The sequence below is a fragment of the Pterocles gutturalis genome, unplaced genomic scaffold, assembly GCF_000699245.1.
Source record: "Pterocles gutturalis isolate BGI_N339 unplaced genomic scaffold, ASM69924v1 scaffold48787, whole genome shotgun sequence".
Lineage (NCBI taxonomy): Eukaryota > Metazoa > Chordata > Aves > Pterocliformes > Pteroclidae > Pterocles > Pterocles gutturalis.
In genome coordinates, this window is record NW_010117467.1 from 791 (window position 1) to 16,486 (window position 15,696).

Sequence of the window (15,696 nt, forward strand, 5' to 3'; positions counted from 1 at the left end):
ACAGGCAGCTCCAGGCTAACCACAGCATGTGAGGTTTCTTGTCTATTAAGCAGCGTTGGTAGGCAAAGAGCGAGCTATCGTTACTGCAGAGGTAAAGGTGATTGGAGATGTGGGCCTGTAGGAAAGGTTTGTCAGCTCTGATCTCTAGAGTTCAGCTCCTTCCCCCCTTCCATTTCTATGGAGAAATAGGTGATGAAAGATCAGAAAGTGCTTGCAGGAGATTCTTTCTTCTGAAAAACTGTGACATTAAACAGAGATACTTTAAGTTGTATTCAGCTTTTCTGTTTCCACAACTTGCTATAATCCCAGGAATGTTTTATTTTCAAATCTAACTTGTTCCTTTTTTTTTTTTTTTAATTTTTTTTTTTTTTTGCAGTTAAAGCCATGGCACTGAAACAAGTTTCCAGCAATAAATGCTTTGAGGGTTACCAGAAGGTGTTTGAACATGACAGGTAAACACTACAAAAGCAATGTAGATGTTTAACAAGGGGCAGTGAATCCCTGCTATCATTGCTGTCAGTGGTCCCAGTCTGCAGGAAAATAGTGTGTTCTCACTGATTTCCATATTTCAGTAAGGAATGCTGTCTGCTGCTTTGGATTGTTCTCGTATTTCTGTGTTAATGTTTAACATGCCTAGTATACTTAGTGCTGCAGGTCTGAGGCGGGAAGACAGTATTTTTATCTTTGAAAATGAAGCTCTGTTACTTTGGGTTGTCCCGTTTGCAGCACAGAGAACTGCCATGTGTGCAAAATTCCTTTCACTCTACTGGATACTTCACTTCTGTGTGAAAGTGCTGTGAGCAGACACGGGCAGGGAGATAGATTCTTGTTTGATGAAGGTGAACAGAAAAACATTTGGTTTTTTTTAATTTCAGATTTTAAAAAAATCATTAGTTATGCTTAGATGAGCTTTTATTGACAATTTTAGGCTTTAGGATTGGGCTGTCGGTTAGTCTGTAGACTTAGCAGATTGGTAACCTCTCTTGCTCAGACATGCTGTGCAGTGTATGTTCTGCAAGCCATATGGATGTGTTCTTCAGTAAAAATTACTTTCCAACTTAATAGATAAAGTTCAAGTTAAATATTGCTGGGGCTCAAAATTCAATTTTCAAACTCTTCCCAGTTAACAGCACTGTGAAAATGTGGCTTATTTGTAAGTTTTAAGTGTATTCAGAACAAGGTAGGAAGGTTAGCTGTTGTCAGGAGGCTAAGGTTGAGTTTTAAAATTGCTTTTCACTTTATTTAGCTTAGTTGTTATAATTCACTGACCAACTGTTTGAACAAAATACATTGATTCAGCTTTTTTTTTTAATGTTAGTGACTTTATTAATTAAGTAGTGGTGAAAACAAGGAGTATTTTATTTATACAGTGCAGAGCTAAAATGCAAAATGAAATTTGGAATCTACTTGCCTCCAAAAGCAGAAACCGGAAAGTGTCCTGTGCTGTATTGGCTCTCGGGTAAGTAACATGAATTTTAGTAACTTAAAAAAGATAGTCCAAAGCATGTTTAAGCTACTGTGCTAGAGTTGCTGAAAACCTGGTGTAGAGGTGCTACAGTGGCAGCTCTTGCATTCTACACAAGATGGTCTTCTGGAACATGCATTTACTTTGAGTGTATTTTGATAAAGTTGGATGCAGCCAGCCTCAGGAGGTAGCCTACCCAATTGTTTTCTGAAATGCTAGGTGTTCAAAATGTTCTACCCTTTTGTTCTAAAATGTACATACTTTTTGTTCTAAAACATATATTTAAAGATTCTCCTGAAAGGCCTTCACATTTGGGACACCTCCTGCTTTCCTTGTCTATGACAGACTGCTTCTGCTAACAGGATAGTGGGCAAAATATAGCCCATGGGAGCCAGCAAATTTGTCCTCTGGACCCCACCTTATTTTGAGTGCAGTTTTGCAGGGAGCAACTAGTGAGCTGTGTAAGAGAGGTGCTGTTAGGTTCTTTGGTGCAAGCACATCGAGTGAGGTAACCCTGTGGGCTTAGAAAGGGCCAGGGGCTGAAGAGGGTTGTGTGGCAAGAGTGAAGTTGTCTCATCCACAGCATTGTTTCTTCATCTCTCCAGCTCCTGTGGTGTCCTGTCCAGCTGCTGTCTTGCTGTATGGACAAACATGTGCTCCCAGTTATCGTGGCTTTGTTCCTGTGCCCTGTTCCTGTCATCTCCCACTGAGCTGGGTCATGCACTGAAAGTGCATGACTAAAGTTAAGGCGTTGCTTTCAAAATGGTCAGATTTATGTTGGTGGTGGCTCCACGATTAATGAATTAGATCTTTTTTTTCCATTATTCAAAGTGAAAAGCAGAAGTTGTGTCTGTTCTGTAATTTTAGGAGTTGCTGTATTGACACTTGGGTTTAGAAACTTGGAGAATTGACTGGTATTGTGGAGACTTTATTCCTTGTATGTATTCATTTCGTAGAATAGCTTAGGCCTGATTTGTAGAACAACAGTGGACTGTGTAAAAATGTTTACCCTTGAAATTGGAAGCATCAAAATTGTCTGAAGAGCTCAGAGTCATGCAGCACGTTTATTTTTTTCTATTTAAACCATGCTGTCTTGGCTAACATATCAGTAGAATTAGGTTATTTGGAACTTGTCCTCAGAGAAAACTAGACTCATTAACCCCTCTTAAATGGCACACTGAAGAAAAATTGAAATACTGGTGTGTAATCTTATTTCTTTGTAATCAGACTTCAGTTGGGCGTATGGCAGTACAAACGACACAGATTGCTGCGGGTTTTGGAGTGAGAGTGCTTACAGGCCTTTATCCTGTTAAAGGATGTAGGATTTGTCAGACCATGTGTATAATTCTGTAGTGCAGACAGCTAAAGGGGCAGTAGAGAGAAAAATATAGTTGTAGGGTTAGATGTCAGAAGTTAACAATGTTAACCTTAGCAACAGTGTCTGTAGTCAGTGGTTTTAAATACACAGTACTTGATGAAACTGTGTCTGCCACACGAACAGGCACTCAATGGGGTGAAGGGTATGTATTGACCTGGTTTTGATCAAATGCTAGTGGGACTTGATGTGAAAGTGCAACTGTCTCTGTTTCTGTGGGTGATAAAGTATTGTTGAACCTAGTGAAAAGACTTTTCCGTATTTATGGAAATAGGAATTGCTCTTATTTTTCAAAACTTTTTCTGTCAAAAAGGTTTTTGAAAACGGTATGCTGTGAGCAATGTGTAACCGATGATACTTTTATTTCTCTAGGGTTAACTTGCACAGAACAGAATTTTATAACGAAATCTGGTTTTCATCAAGCTGCAGCTGAGCATGGCCTTATTGTAGTCGCGCCAGACACGAGCCCACGTAAGTTTTGACAAGAGACATGATAACAGTAGTTACACTGAAGTGCACTGTCTTTACCCTCAAACAATGGAGTGCTGCAGTTTGTTACAAAGTGTGTTGCCCACCTGAGTCAGAGTATGACATCACCTCTGTTTCTGGCATTGTTTGCTAGATTATGTTGTCTGTATTTTTAATAACATGGCAGTGACAATTTGACATTTGAAACTTTTATTGTCATGGCACTAAAACTAGAACAAAGGGGCCACTGAGTTCAGTGTGAAGGAGAGGGAAGGAAAACAAGAGGCATGTGTTATCAGAGACACTTGCCTGCACTTTGTATCTTGCTCAGACTTAAAAAAATCTGCAGAACTGTGTTGTCATGCAAAGATCTAATGTTTACTCTTTATTGTGTTCTGTCTTCTAAAGCCTATCAAATACATGTCTCCAGAGGATTCCAATACTTAGAAAAGCAAACCAGAAATCCTTCCCTCCTGCAGCTGCAGTAGACTGCTGATGAATGGCTTTCTTAAATGATGTGCTGTTATTTAAATAAGGCTGAGCTTATGTGTAGTATGGGAAACCTGGAAACGGTGGTTTTGCAGTTACTGGAAATACAGTCTTTTGGGGATTCAGTGTACTATGTTTAGTAGTTGCTGGATTCTGCTAGTCTCATGAGTGCTGTACACAAAGGTGTCAGTGTTCTAATATTTCCCAAGCTTTAGTGGGTCAGATCTGAACACAAGTAGTACAGGAATGAAGTGACGGTCTTTCCAGAAAATATTTTTCACATCTAGGTTTTGAAATTGTGTCAGGTCACAGAACAGAAATGCATGTTTCTAATGAAGAAGAGGGACAGAAGCGCAGAACTTGTGTATTAATGAACTTTACACTTCATTGTTTCTATTTGCTGCAGACTAGCAGTGGGCAACTAGCCTTTGCGTTATTCACATTAGGTAATTATACTGGGACTCATGTTTAGTGTTGTCTGTGTAAGTTGTTGTTTCTTTTAAAACCATCTTTGCATGTTCTCCCTTGCCTTTTAGTCCAGTAACTGATGAGGATTGCTCTGCTATTTAGATGAATTTCAGTATGTGTTTCATATTATACTCTTAGACCCCAATTGTTCTTAAATCTCTTTGAGTTGTCTGGAGAAACAAGTGAAGAGCAGCTGAAATGTAATCACAAATTAAGAGATCTGAGCATATGTAATTTTTTTTTTTAAAAGCATATGTGCTTTTTAACTGTCGTTACGACTACATGACAATTACCTTCCATGAGCTAGGAGATGTATCTGGATGGGGAAAAAGACTGCATGAAACACCTGTCATTACAGACCCTCTGTCAACCCCTGATAGACTTTACGTTTCCTTCTTCATATGGGTTTGCTTTTCCAGACAGGTGTGCTGAGCAGTATTTTGCAGGTTCCTTTTCATATTTCTTTTTTCAAGGCTTCCCTTACGTTTCTTTTAGCAGAATCAGTGTTGCCTTCATTGCCTGTCAGAACTTCCTGAGTTTTTGTCTGTCTCTGAGGGACCAAAGATAGACTTTTATATCCCACATGTTGTGTAAGCACCCCCAGTCCCTCTGACTGCTGGACTGTTAAGTTACAAAATCACACAGTGTTCAAGGGCACGTCACTGGAGCAAACTCAACTTTGATCATTGTAAAAATCTGATTTCACACTGTGACAGTGGCAGGTATCTCTGCACGAATTGTCAGTGACTGTCAAATTACACGTGGGTTTGCAGTGTAATCTGACAGTGTTCAAAGCCCATGTAATTTTGGATTGCAGAAACTAGGAACATTTTGGAGAAAGAGAGGCCATTATTTCCTGTCACATATACCTTGAAATATTACATTCTGTTCTGCAAACCAGGCTGGTAAATCACAGGCTAATCAAAGGGAGAGCAAGAGAGGACTGGATGTCATGTATTGACTTTCAAGGAAACATCTGCAAATTTAGTTTGAAAGCGTAGCCTTGGAAAAGAAGATACAACCGAGCAGTTATTCAAAGAAGAAATTACTTAAGTTTTATGGGGAGTTATAGGTGGGAGCGATGAAATGAATTGCATAAAAAGTAGAGTTGTATACCTAAAAAATGATAGGAACAGTAAGTTTTATTATGCCCTCAAATCTTAAAAAAGGAGGTGCAGCAGACATTATTTGAAGCACATAAACTGGTCTGGACACACCATTTGGTGATATATGGTTCTGGCCTTCCAGGGGAAAGAAAATTTTCTACAGTTTCTGTTTCTTGCATAGTTTCTTGTACTTGATAGGATGAGATCTAATAACTGAAATAAGCTGATGGCACCAATTAACAAGTGCCAACTTTTGGATAAGTCCCTGGATAAGTTGGATGAAGCTTTACAGAATTAGTTTAGGAAAGATCTGTGTTACGTTTATTTATGAAGGGACACTGAAACAAGTTGGAAGTTGGGTATGTCTGTAGGTAATAGGTAAGTGGCATTTGAAAGCATTGTTGAAATAACATGTGAAAACACTGTACTAATGGATGAAAACCTGAATTATCTTATAGTTGGAAGGGTAGAGACATACTGATTGAGAAACTTGTGTCACGAGTCTCTCATTTGTGTGGTAGGTTCTGCAGTTCTGAGTATCTAGTAAAGGAAAGACAGTAACTATACAGAGAATTTTCATGGTAGGTGGCTGCAATATTGAAGGAGAAGATGAAAGCTGGGATTTTGGCACCGGTGCTGGTTTTTATGTTGATGCCACTGAAGATCCTTGGAAAACAAACTATAGGATGTATTCCTACATAAAGGATGAGGTAACTTTGCTGCGGGGTTCTCCTGGAAGGGGTACAGTTCAGTCATATTCTTTGTTCCTAGCATCAAAGCTTGCTTGATAGCCTGTGGATGGTTGGTTGTTTTCTCGCTCTCCTCTTTTATAAAAATGGTTTATTATTTCTTTTTTAATCCTTGGTTATCTCAGTGATTTGATTTACCCAGTTGTTAAGCCCCTTCCTTCTGGAACAGTTGCTGTGGTAGCACTGAGGAGGGAGAAAACTTCAGCACAGAGGTGATAACACCTGACTGGGCCTGAGCAGTAACTCCCTGAGTCTGCTTTCCTGCCAGAGATGCCACAGGGTTGGCCTACACTTCTAATCTTGATTTATTAGTTGTGCAATCTGCTTTGCTGCTTTTTGGAGCAACCTGCCGCGTTTCACTGTATTTCAGTTGTATTGCTCATTTAGGCTGCTTTCACTGTCTGTCTTGGGAGGGTGGGGTGGTGGTTTGGTTTTTTGGGGGGGTTTTTTGTGGTTTTTGTTTGGTTTGTTTTGGTTTTTTCCTTTAACTGGGTGTAAAAGGAAATCCTTGAAATATATATTAGAAAGGTGAGTGTCCAATTTGCCATTCTGGTCACCCACAGGATCACATATTTATGTATCTATTAAGATAAGACTATGTTAATTAGGAAATTCCCACATCTTGTGTTACAGGGTTATGATAGGTTTATATAGAGATACTTTGAGTTAATTATTATCAGATTAATTGTTTCCTTTTGGTTTTACAGTCCTGTTCAGATTGCTTTCAGGCCGTGACTTCAAATGTCAGGCTAGAACCAAAGATGTGGCTTTAGTTTCAGTGGCTTCCTGGCATTAAAACAGACTAGTTGATGGTGTACTTTTGTCTAAACATACTCAAGTGGCTTTAATGTTTTTATTCCACTGTTGTTCCTTTACAGCTGCCTAAACTAATAAATGCCAATTTTCCAACTGACCCTGGACGGATGTCTATTTTTGGGCATTCCATGGGAGGTCATGGAGCTCTTATTCTTGCTCTGAAGAATCCTGGAAAGTACAAAGTAAGATATAATACAGCTTATGTCAGGTATCCTAAGGCTTATTCAGATTTGTGTAGAAGTGAAGAAAGAAAACATAATACCAATTTCTGTTATAGCATTAAATATATGATTAACTTCATTTGTAGCAGTTCACTAACAGCTAGTTTAAGAATATAGAGATTGCCAGAAACACCACTGTGGAATGTAACTATCAGTGAAATTTTAAAAAATCTGCAAATTTTAGAAGTTAAGAAAAGTTGAGTTTCTTTTGAATGACGCTACAGCTCTTTGAAACCAATTGTTTTATTTAAATCAAAACAGGGTCCTTCTAGCTCTGCAGTTGTGTGATTTGCTGTATCTTTTCAAATCTTCTCCATTTTGGAGCTTTTATTACCAGCAAACATTTTTGTCACAGTTATATGTGTGCTGGCTTAGAATTTACTGCGGGGTTCATTAACTCCAACTGATGCAAAGTGTGACTGTAAGAACCTGAACCTCACATGGAATAGTATCTAGAGGATATTTCCCCCCACCACCTCCTCATCCGTTCTCCCTGAGATTTGCATGTCAGCTTTCCTAAATATTGATTTTTGGAGTATTTGAGGTATCTGAAGTTGTGTTCATTTGTATTTTACATGAAGCTAAATCAAACATGCTGGAACTGATTTGCCTTTCTTTTACACTCATGAGACTTGAGAGAAATTTTGTTGTTCTCTCTGGAGGTATGCTTGTGTAAAATGCATTTCTGAGGGGGAATTGGCCACTGGTGTCTGAGAGATGAGGAGCTCTGCCTTTGTGGATCAGTCCTTTCAAGGGCTGTCTTAGACCTGCACTTTGTGGTCAGCTGCTGCAAAAGTGGAACTGCATTTTTGAAAATAGCATAACATTTGCTCAGTGTCATTAGTTTGGCATTGTAAGAGATGAATGTAAGATAAAGCTTTATTTTTATCTCTCCTTTTAATCTTTTGGAGACAGTAGTTCAGAAATTTCCATTTTCGTTGTTGGCACTTAACTGTTAATTGTATTATTTAAAAGAAATAAACATTTAATTGAAAATACCAAAATGTGGGAGAACTGGCAGTGTCTCATAGAATCATACTGGTTTGTTGCTATTCCTTGCAAGATGTGAGAGTGGAAATATAGATGTCCCAGGGCCAAATCCAAAAAAAAGAATGTAAGAATTGGGCTTGATTTTCTGACACCAGTAGCTGGAGTTTTGTGATCTGAAATGCACTTTTCTTCACCCCTTACCCTGGAGGTCCCTACATTAGTGAGACACTGTTGCATGCCTAGACTGGCTGAGCAGCCCCACGCCTCAGGCTTTTATTATGCTCTGACGAAATCCAGGCGGAGGTGAAATGGTCCCATGCTCTGACCATGCTGACCCAACAGTAGACTTGAGATCATTCTCTCCTCCTTAAGGGAATTCAAGCCAAAAGCTCCCAACAAGGAAAGGAACAGGGCATCTAGTCCTGCAAAAACAAAAGGAAAACTGTGGGGCTAGAAAGAACAAATAAGAGGGTAGTAGTATAATGGTTAGGGCACCTAGCTGGGAGGGCTGAGGGACTCCTGGGTTCTGGCACCAACTTCAAAACAATTTTTGAAAAGCCTTTTTGTTTGCTTGTTAGTTATCTGAAATAACTTTTCTGAATTCATACTTTTTTTTCATATTTTCTTTCTGAACAGTCTGTATCGGCATTTGCTCCTATCTGCAACCCAATGCAGTGTCAGTGGGGGAAGAAAGCCCTTGGTGGATATCTGGGATCGGATGCAAGCAAATGGGAGGTATGTGTTCCAGCTGCAGTCCTTTAATAACACACAAAAGAGTTATCTGTAAATATATCACAGCAGGAGTCTGGAACAAAACTCTGGGATGCCCCTGAGCTGATACTGCTGTTTTACTACACCCTTAATTGTGGATAAGTGTTGTGTGTTTCTGGTGGGTATGACTTGCTGTTGCCTGGTGGTGCTTATAACAAATGACATAGAAGGCTCTCATCAAATGGACTAAATTGCTCCCTGTTTTATGAAGATCTTACAATCTGGGCTAAGAAGAATTACGAGCACTCTGAGACTTTCTCTAATGCATGAAAGCAGTGAGCAGTTTAAAAGAGAGTTAGGCTATGGCCTCAAAAACTCGGTTTTCAATATACAAAACAGATGTTTTTTGTAGTAGCCTGAAAAGAGACTGCATCAAACTGTTCAGAGACTTATGAGTCTCATGGCATCTGCAGGGACAGCCTGTTGGAGGCAGCTACAAGAGGAGCCTGTTGGATACCTGGAAATTGGTACCCCATAGAACAGGATTAAATCAAAGTTAGGTTTTAGCTCCAGGGCCCTAATTTTGAAATAAAAGTAGTTCTGTATGAATGGCTAAGATAAAAAAAAAAATTGTGTGCATGTTGCTGCATTATTTGGGCAGTCCTTTAGTATTTTTAATCTCAGCATAAACATTACACTGCATTTCTAGAATTAAGCTAGAAAGGATCATCATGACCAGGTACTCTGGTTTTGTCGTAAATAAACACAAGCTGCTGTTAAATCCCTTGCAAATTGGATCAAAATATCTCTTAGGGAGACATGCAGGTCTGAATAAAACATTACAAGAATGGAGAGCGCTAGCTGCTTTCCCAGTTGTTAACAGAGTAGTTTGTATATTTAGAAATCATGAGTTAAACTTGCTTACACGTAACATAATGAATTTATTTTGGGAAAAAAAAAAGTTTTCTGGCCCCTTAACTTGCTTTGGAACTCTTCTGCAAACCCAGTCCAGTAGATCAACAGCAAGCATCAGGAAGAGACTTAGACCTCCCTTTGGCACAGATATACAATGTCTGATCTCTGTATTTCTGCTTAAAAATGCCATGTGGATATGTGCAAGGATCATTCTATACCATGGCCAGAGTGCTTGGCTGAGTCCAAGCTCCCATTTCCATTGCAGTGTCATTTCTGGGTCTAGTGGCATCCCGGAAGCATGGCTTTGATGTCTTGGTGTAGGACTTTGCATTCTGCTCCCTGCTGGTGATCAGTCTTCTCCACTCCTTTAAACACTTCTCTTTTTAAGGGATTTTTCTTTTTTTTTTGAGCATGTGCCAAGCACAGGAGGCCATGGGAAAGATGTTCCCTATTCACAATTACATTTTGATACATGTACATTACTAGTCTTTAATTTATGCTGTGTGTGTACCGCGTTTGTTTCTCAGTTGTATGAGGTTTTCTTGGTCAGATTCTCATGGTAATCTTCAGGTTAAATGCCTTCTGTGAGCACAGTTGTGTTACGCTGGTGTTCTGACCTTTAGCTGCCAAAACAGTTACATCAAGATACCAAGTTATTTCAGAAGTTTCTGGGCAAGTGTGTGAATCAATACTAGATTATATTGCTGTTCTTTGATTCTGTATGAATTTAGCCCTGGGGTGGATGTTCTGTTTGGTCAAACTGCCAGCTTGGTTATGACTTAGATCATACTATTTGCCCTTTTTAAAACATGGGTGTTAACATTTCAGTTGTCTGTAGTTTCCCCAGTTTTTCGCTCATCCAACGTGTAATTTGGTATCCTGATCAGTACACCCAGTACTCTACATCTCTATATGTGCTGTTCTTGTCTTGCAGTTGGCAAATTTGACCCAGTCTAGTGTACGTAACTGAATGTTGTTTCTCTTTTATTTCTGCAGGCATATGATGCCACACAACTTGTGAGGTCCTATCCAGACTCTAACCTGGACATCCTGATTGACCAAGGCAAAGATGACCAGTTCCTATCAGCGGGCCAGTTATTACCTGATAACTTCATTGCTGCCTGCACAGAGCGGAAAATCCCAGTAGTCTTTAGACTGCAGCAGGCAAGTTGCTTCTGCAGTCCTGGATTGTTGGGTTGTTACTTTGTGATTTTGGGGTCTCTGTGGGAGGTAGTGAAGAGGGTGTCTCTTAATGGGGCATGCTCTCACTTTCCTGTGAGTCTGTCCCTGTCCAAGTTAGGAAGAGGGTGAGAAGTGACCTTACAGCAGCCCTCCACTACTTAAAGGGGTCCTACAGGAGAGATGGGGAGGCACTCTTGATCAGGGAGTGTAGTGATAGGATGAGGGGTAATGGTTTTAAGCTGAAAGAGGGTAGATTTAGATTAGATATTAGGAAGAAATTTTTCACTGTGAGGGTGGTGAGGCACTGGAACAGGTTGCCCAGGGAAGCTGTGGATGCCCCATCCCTGGAGGTGTTCAAGGCCAGGCTGGATGAGGCTTTGAGCAACCTGGTCTAGTGGAGGGTGTCCTTGCCCATGGCAGGGGGGTTGGAACTTGATGATCTTTAGTGTCCTTTCCAACCCAAACCATTCTATGATTCTATGCTTATCCTTAACATCAGCCATCATGGAGTGCAATATCCGTCAGAGTCAGCTGCATTTCACCACTGGGTGGGGTCATGACTTTAGGTTCAACAAGTGGATCCCTTGGTGGTAACTCAAGCTACCAGTGGTTGGATGCAGAAGCAGCATTAATGATTTTTAATAAGTATCACAGTCACTGTACAAGCAAAGTGACAGATGTACTTTTGCTGAGTACCTTATCTGTACTGTGGGTATTGTGTTTAGCATAAAACTTTGTGATTTAGTTTGTATGTGTTTGTGTAAAACAGGAAAGGTGTGGAACTGCTTGAAATCTTAGATTCATTTAAAGACCCAGGTGGAAGGATTGCTCTTCCCTGTAGCGCAGTGACCCAGAGCAGCACTGTCCTCAGAGCAGTGGAACTTTTGTAAGCAACTGACAACTTCACGCCAGACCCAGTGAGGTGCCCACCTGTGGATTAAGAAGGATTGTCCTCTCTGATTTATCATAAATTCTGCACAAAAAGATGTAGTTAGTGCTGACAAAGTGGGGTAGTTCCAAGGTTTACATGTAATTTTAGCATAGTGCTGCAGCAGTCGGACCTGGGTCGTGTTCTCCTTATACCCTATGTTTTACTGGTAGGACAATGCCAGTGAGGGGAACCGTTCTCTCAAATTCCATCTTGCTCTGCAGCTGACACTTGCTGTTACCCATCTCTAACTTACGTGCCCAGATTGGGCTGGTTAAGGTATTTTCTGTTTGTTTAGCTTCCTAGTGTTCATATATAATTAACCTGTTAGTTAGGTATCCTTTACAGTTTTTATATATAATACAGGCATTTTAGATTTCTTAAAATAGATCAAATGAGAAGAGTCATTAACTTTCCTAGAAGAGAGCTTAGCGTGATTGCTTTATCATTAAGTCTATATATTTGCTGATTTCTTTGTTGTTGTTCTTTCCTAGGGTTATGATCACAGCTATTTTTTCATTGCTACATTTATTAATGACCACATCAAACACCATGCAAAATACCTCAATGCTTGAACCATTTGGATGGGAGCATCATCTGTCCAGTATGAATCAAGGTGTAGAGGTGAACTAAACAAAAATCATTTGCTGAAGTAGTGTCTGTAAAATGGACCTCTTCTGATTGTACTGTTAAGAAAAATAAAAGTCCCAGTTAATTTGATGTGTGTGCTTTGAAGTGAGTATTTTGAATGCTCTTGCATGCCTCAGAAACCCTCTCAACACCATGAAGGTGCATGTTGCATTTTAGGTCAAAATGAAAACTAGCAGAGTTGTTTGTTTCAGACCCTGAATGTGGGTATGTACTTGGGACCTCAGGATGGTTTCTAGTGCAACTCTGCAGAGACTATGACAAACGGCAGCATGCCTCTTCAGCTAATGAAATACCAGGGTTCACTTCATCACTTAATGCTGAAGGAAGTCGTTAGTGGCACAACTGATTGAGTTGCTTAATTAATCTGAAGTGGTTGGTGTGTTTTTCCTTGGCCTAAATATATTTCAAGGACAAAGTCTGGTGGAGAATACAGACATAAGCTTGCCATGCAGAGTGCTTCACTGTCCTGTGCATTATTAACAGCAAAGAAATAATCTGAAGAGTATTTTGTGGATGATACTTAAATAAAAGATCTCTTAAAAACCACGTGAAGGAAGCAGTCTCTAGCAAAGGACGGGGTGTTTTTCTCCACTTGCTGTTGATTGTTCCTGAGTGTGAGAGGCTTATGCTGTGTTTCTGGGTTTCTTAACTTAATAGGACTGAGAGGAACTGATAAATACATCTGAAAAAAACAATCCCTATCTGTAAATGATCTGATAACTCATTGTTGAAAACAAGCATGCTTATTTTACAGAAGATCGTAGAATTTATGCCTGATGGTTGTAGATCTAAAATAGTTCCCAGTGGTATCATTCTGCCAGCTACCTTGTGAGGGGCAAGAACACAGATGGTTCCAGGGAGCTCTTTGTCTTACGTTCAAGCAATCACTTGTAAACTCTGCTTTCCCATGGTTCAGCTGAACCTGCATCATTGCTCAAACCTTGACTTGCTCTTGCCAGAGGAAATATTAGGGTTTGTTTTTGTAAGTGATGCTGAAGGCTCTCCTGCTTCTCTGGCCCCTGCTAGATTCTAGGTAGCAGGGAGGCTGATGCTGGGAACTTACATTTCCATCATTGCTGGTGACAGGCTTAAATTATGTATTGACTCTTATCAATCTTGCATCTACCTATTTCTGAAGCAAGCTTAGAAGGCTGGGCAGATACAACTGTGTGCAGTGCAAGAGTTCTCTGAAATGCTGAATGCAAGTTTTCCACACGGCGTGGATTTACAACAGCCGCTTACTTCTCCTTTCTTCAGGCAGGACACTGACATAAAAATTTTTAGCACTTGTGACTTAACATTTAGATTTTTTCTGCTCCCACAACAGCAAAATTGGCTCAAAAGCTTGTTCAGTATGTGGCAGCTTCTTCCCGTTGTTTCCCTCCCCCAGCAACTGGGCAACTGCTCTGCCGTAGACAGCAAATTAATTACTGGGCAGTAATTCTAACACTGGACTGGAGAGAAGCGTGCTGTGCTTGTACCACAGCCTTGGGCCAAGTACTACGAGCAGATTATCAGGGGAGTCAGGGTGTTCAGCTTGGTGCAGGTACTTCTAATGATAAATGTTTCCATTTGTTATCTGTCAAAGCTAAGATTTTTTGCCTAATGCATTCTGATAATTGTGTTTAAGGGAAAGGGGCATGCCATGGTTTTTTTTTCATTCCTTAACAGAATTGTGTGCACCTGCATGTTAGAATAGATTAAAAAGCAGGTTTAACCCTGTAATTTACTGTAAGTGCTTTTAAACCCCCATTTTAAAGCTGCTGGGTTAATGATAGGAAACAGCTTGCCCTCCTTCATACTTGATAACTTTATATGGGATAATTCTAGGTTTCCCATTACACTGTACATAGGGGCGGGGAGCTTTATTTCCTATATGCTTAATTTACAGCCCAGCAGGAGATCAGTTACCTTATCAGCTTCCCACACAATTGTCCAGCTACGATTTTAGAGCTGAATACCTGTCATATTTTCCACTTGGCACTCCCAATAATTGACTGCCCTCCTGCACTGTTTGCTCTCTTGATAAAACTACGCATTTACATGCACTGCTGCCTTCCTCCTCGAGAATGACTTCCAGCTGCCTCGCTGGTGAACAGCAACAGATTCCGGTAAGCATCTGACAGGCTTTATAGAAACTGCCCAGAGTTCTTATAAAACTGGTGCTGGAGGGCTGACAAGGTTGGCAGTGAAGGGGCCCTTGAACTGACCTTGGCCCCAGGCTGCAAGTCCAGGACAGTGCAAACCCATGAGATGGCTTGGGGCACTTGAATCAGTTGTGCAAATGGCTACAGCCACCAAATGCCTCTGCACCATCTTGATGAGAATTGTGTGAGGCTCTCAGATCTCTATTGCTGGCAATGCTCAAACTTCAGCTAGACGTGACCCTCAGCTGCCTGCTTGTTAAACAGGCTCTGCTCTGGGCGACTGCCCCGGAACAACTCCTGCCTAAATTATCCTAACGCAGCAATCGGTCTGTCCTGCCTTTGTATCGCAACAGCTACAAAGGCACTCAAGCTTCCTTGGCAATCAGAAGCAGGATCTCCCCAGTAGATTATTGTAGAAAGATCCTCTCCACTATCAGAAGTGAACAAATACAGCCACACAATCAGCTGGCAAAGGTAAATATGACTCATGAGAGAAATGAGAAAACAGCAGAATCTGTACTTAAATTACTTCAGAAACCTGCATGGGAAAGAGACAGCTGTATACTATGACCTACAAGCAGTAGTTCCTGCTTCTGGAGAGACAGGAGAAGGGCAAAGCAGCTTCAGAAAGGTCAGAAAGCACTACTGCATTAGTGCTGGGGTTCCCTAGGATAAATAAATCATCAGTGTCGTTTGCTAAAGCAAAAGCCTGCAGAGTAACCTCTGCATTGCAGAAGGAGGGCAGGGAGGAAAAATGCTGCACTGTGCAGAGAAGCAGGAAGCAGTCAAAAGAATGGCTGTCAGATAGCAATGTGAGCAGGAGCAAACTGAACGTGGAGTTTCCCTTCTCCCTAAGCTGAGCCCACTGCCCGGAAGCAGCGGGCTGTTAATTCAGCTGCTGCTGCTCCTTTAATGACCAGCAGCAGATCTTAAGCAACAAGAGCAGCAAAGCTGCAGGAAACTCATTTGCAGAAACTGACACCAAACTGACAACTCAACAGTTACCAGCTGGATC

At 40.7% G+C, this 15,696-nt stretch overlaps 1 protein-coding gene across 3 annotated transcripts; it reads left to right on the top strand.

Moving 5' to 3' along the window:
- The first annotated feature begins 371 nt into the window (after positions 1–371).
- On the top strand, positions 372–12,592 carry ESD (esterase D). Of its 3 annotated transcripts, none has more exons than XM_010075783.1 (8): positions 372–452; positions 1,371–1,459; positions 3,213–3,311; positions 5,957–6,081; positions 6,999–7,118; positions 8,784–8,882; positions 10,770–10,937; positions 12,378–12,592. In XM_010075783.1, the coding sequence occupies exons 1-8, from the start codon at positions 385–387 to the stop codon at positions 12,456–12,458; spliced, it is 849 nt and encodes a 282-aa protein (XP_010074085.1). In that variant the 5' UTR covers positions 372–384; the 3' UTR covers positions 12,459–12,592. The 3 variants fall into 3 exon arrangements, with proteins under 3 accessions (XP_010074085.1, XP_010074086.1, XP_010074087.1); XM_010075784.1 differs by having other exon boundaries at positions 10,770–10,941; positions 12,378–12,486; XM_010075785.1 differs by lacking the exon at positions 1,371–1,459 and having other exon boundaries at positions 373–452.
- The last annotated feature ends 3,104 nt before the right edge of the window (positions 12,593–15,696 follow it).

Bases quoted from the DNA above. Each gene is read 5' to 3' on its own strand.
- ESD (XM_010075783.1), top strand. From the start codon at position 385: ATGGCACTGAAACAAGTTTCCAGCAATAAATGCTTTGAGGGTTACCAG. The intron at 1,460-3,212 runs GTAAGTAACATG...TTATTTCTCTAG, and splicing joins TGTGCTGTATTGGCTCTCGG to GGTTAACTTGCACAGAACAG. The intron at 8,883-10,769 runs GTATGTGTTCCA...TTATTTCTGCAG, and splicing joins CGGATGCAAGCAAATGGGAG to GCATATGATGCCACACAACT.